Here is a 6,946-nt window from a genome sequence, read left to right as displayed (position 1 = left end):
TAGTAGAGACGGGGTTTCACCATGTTGACCAGGATGGTCTCGATCTCTTGACCTCGTGATCCACCCGCCTCGGCCTCCCAAAGTGCTGGGATTACAGGTTTGAGCCACTGCACCGGGCCTGAAAGTTTTTTTCTTTAAGGATGTTGAATATTGACCCCCACCCTCTTCTGGCTTGTAGGGTTTCTGCTGAGAGATCTGCTGTGAGTCTGATGGGCTTCCCTTTGTGGGTAACCCAACCCTTCTGTCTGGCTGCCCTTAGTATTTTCTCCTTCATTTAAACCCCAGTGAATCTGACAATTATGTGCCTTGGGGTTGCTCTTCTTGAGGATTATCTTTGTGGAATATCTCTGTATTTCCTGGACTTGAATATTGGCCTGCCTTGCTAGGTTATGGAAGTTCTCCTGGATAATATCCTGAAGAGTATATTCCAGCTTGGATTCATTCTCTCCGTCAAATTCAGGTACACCTAGCAAACATAGATTAGGTCTTTTCACATAGTCCCATATTTCTTGGAGACGTCGTTCATTCCTTTTTACCCTTTTTTCTCTAATCTTGCCTTCTCATTTTATTTAATTGAGTTGATCTTGATCTCTGATATCCTTTGTTCTGCTTGGTCAGTTTGGCTGTTGAAACTTGTGTATGCTTCACGAAGTTCTCGTGTTGCGTTTTTCAGTTCCGTCAATTCACTTATATTCCTCTCTAAGTTATTTATTCTCATTAGCATTTCGTCAAATCTATTTTCAACGTTCTTGGTTTCTTTGCATTGGGTTAGAACATGTTCTTTTAGCTCACAGAAGTTTCTTATTACCCACCTTCTGAAGCCTGTTTCTGTCAATTCATCACACTCATTCTCCATCCTGCCATGTTCCCTTGCTGGTGAGGAGTTGTGATCCCTTGTAGGAGGAGAGGTGTTCTGGTTTCAGGTGTTTTCATCCTTTTTGCACTGGTTTCTTCTCATCTTTGTGGATTTATCCACCTTTCGTCTTTATAGTTGTTGACTTTCAGATTGGGTCTCTGAGTGGTTGTCCCGTTTGTTGATGATAAAGTTATTTCTTTCTGTTTGTTTTCCTTCTAACAGTCTGGCCCCTCTGCTGTAGGGCTGCTGAGGTCCACTCCAGGCCCTGCTTGCCTGGGGATCATCTGCAGCGGCTGCAGAACAGTAAGGGTTGCTGCCAGTTTCTTCTTTTGCTATCTTTGTCCCTGTAGGATACCCACCAAATGTCAGTCTGAGCTCTCCTCTATGAGGTGACTTATTTGGATATACAGGGGTCAGGGAGCTGCTTGAGGAGACAGTCTGTCCTTTATAGGAGCTCAAGTGCTGAGCTGTGAGCTCCATTGTTCATTCAGAGCTGCTGGGCAGGTATGTTTAAGTCTGCTGTAGCAGAACTCATAAACCCCTCCTTTTTTTTTCCCCAGGAAAGCTCTTTCCTGGGGAGTTAGGGCTTTATTTATGAGTTCCTGTTGTGCTGCTGGCTTTTTTCAGGGCTGCCCATCCTAGTGAGGAGGCAGCCTAGTCACTGTCTGCCTGCAGAGGCTTTGCTGAGCTGCTCTGGGCTCTGTTCAGCTGCCATGTGAACTTCCCTGCAGTCCTGCTTATACGGGTATAGTTAGAACTGCCTCGGCAATGGCGGGCCACCTCTATAATGGCGGACTCTCTCTGTAATGACGGACTACCTCAGCTAAGGTGGACTGCCTCAGCAATGGCAAACTACCTACATAGTGGTGGACTGCCTCGGTAATGGCGGATGCCCCTCCAACACACAACTGGACTGTCCCAGGTTCAGCTGTGCTTGCTGTGAAACCCTCAATCCAGAGCGTTTCCAATTGCTGTTTTTTTGTGGGGTGAGACTAGCCAAGCCTGATCACCTGGCTCCCTGCCTCAGAGCCTTTTTTTTTTTTTATTTGAATGGTTGACTCTCTCCCAGGTGTTCCAGTCGCCTGTTGAAAAAGCATCAGGATCTGTGTGATTTCCTGTGCGTCGACCCACTGTGCCGACTGAAACAGTTGCACTGAGATTCGTGTTGCTTTTTTGCCTGGGAATCTCCTGGCCTGGCTCCCTGTTTCAGTCCCTTTTTTAATCAGATGAATGGGCAACTCTGCCTTCCCGGAGCTTCAATCGCCGGCTAAGACGGTGCCCAGACCAGTGTATTTTGTATGGAGAACCGCTGCACCTGGGCACTGGCAAAAACAGCTGTGCTGACTGAAACAGCCACGCTGGCAACCTGTGGGGCTTCTCCACATGAGAATCACCTGGTCTGTGGGCAATAAAAATATTTCTGGAAATGTGGTGTCCACTCACCCTCTGGGCTTTCGCTGGGAGCTGCAATCCTGAGCTCTCCTAATCGGCCATCTTGGATCCCTCCCCCTGTCTATTCTTTAATCTACTCAAACCCAGCTCTTCTCTCACCACTTCACTGGAAACTTTACTCTGATAGGACATGCATAATCTATTAATGGCTAAATTAAGTGGCCTTTGATAGTTTCCAGTTTTCCTGAAATGGTCTCTTTTTCCATTTCCCAGTCCTGCCTTATTCATAGCAAATACCAGTAGTTTCCTAAATCTGAAGCCCAAAAGCTTCAGATCATCTCCATCTGCTCTGCTGTCCATAGGAAATCTCATACTGAGTCTGGGTAGATGCCACCCTTCTTGACTCTGCCCATTGCTTTTGTTTATTATACCTTCCTATTTAGATTTTAACATTTAATAAGTGGACCTTTGTAAGTATCTCCTGTCCTTCTCAGACTTTCTCTTGATACCACTATTTTAACCATCCCTCTACTTAGAATTTCTCAGCAACTCCTAATGCCTACCAGATAAAATCTAGATTTGTGTGTGTGTGTGTGTGTGTGTGTGAGGGAGTCTCACTCACTCTTTCGCCCAGGCTGGAGTGCAGTGGCATGATCTCAGCTCACTGCAATGTCCGCCTCCCAGGCTCAGGTAATTCTCCTGCCTCAGCCTCCTGAGTAGCTGGGATTACAGCCATGTGTCACCACGCCCAGCTAATATTTGTATTTTTAGTAGAGACGGGTTTTCACCATGTTGGTCAAGCTGGTCTCAAATTCCTGACCTCATGATCTGCCCTCCTCAGCCTCCCAAAGTGCTGGGATTACAGGGATGAGCCACTGTGCCTGGCCTCAAATCTAGATTCTTATTCTGAAGTCTGGGTCCTTCACTGTCCCTAAACTAACTCCCCCACCGTGTCTCCCATTATTTCCTCTGCAATAGTAAAACTGACCTACTTGCTATCCTCTATAGTCCTATCTCCTTCACCTCTGCCTCTTATCCTTCCTGGCATGTCCTCATTCTTTTCTCTGTCTAAATGCTCTCCTAGCCCTGGTTCAAATCACACTTCCTCCATCCATGTTGCCCCTGACCTCCCTAGTTCATGCCTGTTTTGCCCACCTCTGAAATTCTCCAACATCATTGTTCTCTAACTTACCACTTCTATAATGCCACCTTCCTATACATTATCTTCTCATTGGCTGTATTTCAAACTGAGAAAACAGAAATCATGTCCGATGTGTTTTACCTATGCCCTTTCTAAGAATGCATACAACTATTTTGTGATGGAAAGGAGGAAAAATTAGAATCTGAGAACCATGTACTAAGATTTAGGTGCAGACAAAGAAGGTCCAGGAGTAAAGAGAATAGAGATGCTAGCAGTTTCTTTTGTAGAGCATGCGAACTTGTCGATAAAGAAGTAAAAGGAAAAAGGATTGTGAGGTTTTTTTTCTTGCTTCGCTTTTCTCCACCAATATTATCATGAATTCATTTGTATTCCTTTTTTCCCTGACATAAAAATGAAATGTCCTATTCTTGTGCTAACCATTCTTTGTTTGGTTTTCAGGTTCTGTTTGTTCCCAGACACTGGTGGCATTATGTAGAATCCATTGATCCTGTCACTGTCAGTATAAACTCATGGATCGAACTGGTACTTTTTCATTTTTTTTTCGTTTTCTTAAGTAAGTGCAATTCCTGCTTTTAAAAGATACATGAAGTCTGGCTGTACAACTTGGTAATTTTTTTTTTAACCAATGCTTCCGTATTTTTTTTTGTTGTTGCAGTGCACTATAACTTATGTATTCTGTCCTCTGTTAATGGGTGTTTAGGTTGGAAATAGGAATTTTAGTGGTGTGCCACTCTGTTTGTTTTAAGGACACAGAATGGGCCTGATGTTGGCATGCAGGGTCCTCTCCCTTGACCAGTGTCATTAGGAAAATTGTGCTGGGCCTGGACAGATTTGCCAATATGTGTCCCTAGTTGCCACTCTTCTCCCACACCATCTGGGATGAAAACACCTGCTTCTTGGTTCAGGGTCATTACTAATTGCAGAATTCTGTCTTGGCTTCTATATATTCTCAAAGCAGAGTCTTTCAGTGGTAGGTTTTTATCATTTCATTTCTGCCAGAAGCCTTTCCCTCCAATGTGCTGCGCTTAATCCTGGTTGCCTGATCTATTTGTCAATTAAAATAGCTGCTGCATATGCTGAAGTCTCTCTTCAACTGGGGCCTTAATTGCAGCTGTCTCTCTTTAACCAGAGGTCCTGACTGCATCTCTGCTCTCCCTGACCTGAAGCCTGGATTGCATCTCTCTGCTCTGTTTGACAGCCGCATCCTCTCCCTAGTCTAGTTTTTCCTATCCTTTGGTAATAGGAATGGCTTTGGAATCAGTGGAACAGAAGGAATATTGTAACAGAAAGCTATATTGTATGGGCTTAGAGAAGAGGTGTAGCCCTTGAGTCTTAGGCAAGAGGTATGGCAGGAGATCAGTAGCGTCACAGAAATTCTGCCTGTAGCATGCTGAACTGGAGTTGCAGCAGATGTCAAGGTAGAATCTGTGGAGAACTTCCATTCCCAATGCCAAAGTCACACTTAAAATAGCCCTGACAGGCGTTTCATCTCCCAAGGAAGTTCACTTGTTGTTAAAGAGTGGAGCTGTCATATTTTTTAAATATTTAAAGATATCTCCAAGTGTTTCTGTAATCTTTTCTTCTTCTAAGCTCAAAACCATTTACTTTCTGTAATGGGGTGTTTTTATATGACTCTTCTTTTCCCCTCAGACTCTTTACCATTTTGGCCACAGACTTTGGAATCAGGCGGCTTTAAGATAAGCTTTAAGACAGTTACCTTGGTTAGCTGTCTAACATAGACAGTTAATCTCTTCAAGCCTCCATTTTCTTATAAAATGAGGATTATAATTGAACTCACCTCAGTATTGAGGTTGTAAGGTTAAATTGGACAACACATTGTAAAAGCATCTCATATAGTGCATGGCATATGGGAAGAATTTAAAAAGTAGAAATTGCTATGGGGAATATTTAAAAAGAAATAAAAAGTATTTAAAAAGAAATAAAAAGTAGAAATTGCTATGGGAAGTATTTAAAAAGTAGAAATTGCTATTCTCAAAGTGTTTAAAAAGTAGAAAAAAAGTGTTTAAAAAGGAGAGCTATTGCTCTCCCTCCTCCCCATAGCAATTTCTACTTTTTAAACACTTTGAGAATAGTTCTCTTAACATATAGCACCTAAATACTTTAAGAATAGTTCTCTTAATATATAGCACCTAAAACTGAGTATCAGTGGGCCTTATTTGGTAGAGTATAAGATTTCTACCCCCACATGATCTCAATCCTAAATATCTCCAGTTCTGCTTGTAATACTGGATTAGTTTTTTAGTAATCTAATCTCACTTTAGTTTCATATTCAACTCTAAAATATCTGTGCTTTTTTCCACATGATCTGCTGTCAGGCAGGTTGAATCCTATCCTGTACCTATAAAACTGATTTTAATTCTAAATCCAGTATTTCACAGTTTTCCCTATTTTCAACATGTTAATTTGGTTAAACATTCTAGCTTGACAAAATAATTTTAAATTTGGATCTTCTCTGTCCTTTTAGTGAAACTTCTAGCTGGCCTGTGCCCTTTTGACATGTTCCCATTAATTAGACTTTGAATGTATCCTGGCTTTCTGGTACAGGAAGATATCCCATGATACCCTTTTTCCTTTAGTGTCCCAAACTTGAAGTCAGTCGTTTCTCCAGGTGGCGACAGCTCTGTTTGTAGGGAGTGGTATTTAGAAACAGATCTCAGCTTTAAAGCTGTTCATTGCTCCTGGGTTATACTGTTTTCAGGCTCTTCCAGTGACATAGCTAGAATGTGTGAGAGAGAGAGAGAGAGAAAGAGAGAGAGATGATAGACAGATAGATAGATAGATACATAGATACATACATACATAAATATTGATGTATTTCTAATTCATGTATTTAAGAAATATATATAGGCAAGTAATGTGCTGACATCATAACAAACCTTAAGGGAGGCATGTCTCACACATGAGAATGACACCCAGTCATCAGACTTATGAACTATAAAAGGACCTAATTCAAGTTTAACATAATAGAATTTTTTCTTATTTGTTTCTGTATTTTTATCTCTTCTCTTACACTGAAAATCTGGGTCCTTATAAGCAGTAATATACTTATTTGTTTGCTATATCCAGCAATATATTTTTTTAAGGTGTCAGATTCACATTTCCAAAATTCAAATAGTAATATTACTACTAGCCATAAAGCTTGCAAGTAAAAATTAAGATTTCTTTGCAATTCTTTGTATTATTAGACTGTATCTGTCATTAAGAGGATCGATACAAAGTCGTTTATTCAGGAGTCATTGTGAAGGAATTCTTTTCTTTTATGGTTATTTTACTAATTGTATATTTAGTTAAGTTCATTTGTTTCAGTTTGTTTTCAATTTTAGGATTTACTTACTTTTTAACAATTTTGATCTAATTTAATATTTCAAATATATAAAACATTTAACTTGTCAAAACTATATTAAAAGTTATACTCAGGGAAATCTGCCTTTCATCCCTGTTCCATCCACTCCATTTTTCCCAGCCTTTATAGAGATCCATTTTTATTCATTTCTAGTTTATAATTCCAGTGTTTC

At 41.0% G+C, this 6,946-nt stretch overlaps 2 protein-coding genes and 1 non-coding gene across 6 annotated transcripts in view; 1 reads left to right on the top strand and 2 right to left on the bottom strand.

Annotated features, from left to right (window-relative positions):
- The window catches only part of PARP14 (poly(ADP-ribose) polymerase family member 14), a 95,939-nt gene that overhangs the window by 16,324 nt on the left and 72,669 nt on the right, over positions 1-6,946 (bottom strand). The window lies entirely within an intron of this gene.
- Positions 1-6,946, top strand: part of HSPBAP1 (HSPB1 associated protein 1) — a 58,890-nt gene that overhangs the window by 44,563 nt on the left and 7,381 nt on the right. For all 4 annotated transcript variants that reach the window (XM_017508194.2, XM_017508195.2, XM_037731234.1 and 1 more), the window contains one exon: positions 3,849-3,932. In XM_017508194.2, coding sequence (XP_017363683.1) covers positions 3,849-3,932 — 84 coding nt within the window. The remainder of the gene's footprint in view (positions 1-3,848; positions 3,933-6,946) is intronic.
- Positions 6,274-6,375, bottom strand: LOC119468167. Its single transcript, XR_005196805.1, has one exon. It is a non-coding gene; the product is annotated as a small nucleolar RNA U13 (small nucleolar RNA).

Source organism: Cebus imitator, unplaced genomic scaffold (genome assembly GCF_001604975.1).
Source record: "Cebus imitator isolate Cc_AM_T3 unplaced genomic scaffold, Cebus_imitator-1.0 Scaffold387, whole genome shotgun sequence".
NCBI classification, from domain to species: Eukaryota; Metazoa; Chordata; class Mammalia; order Primates; family Cebidae; genus Cebus; species Cebus imitator.
This window is presented reverse-complemented; position numbering and strand designations above follow the sequence as displayed.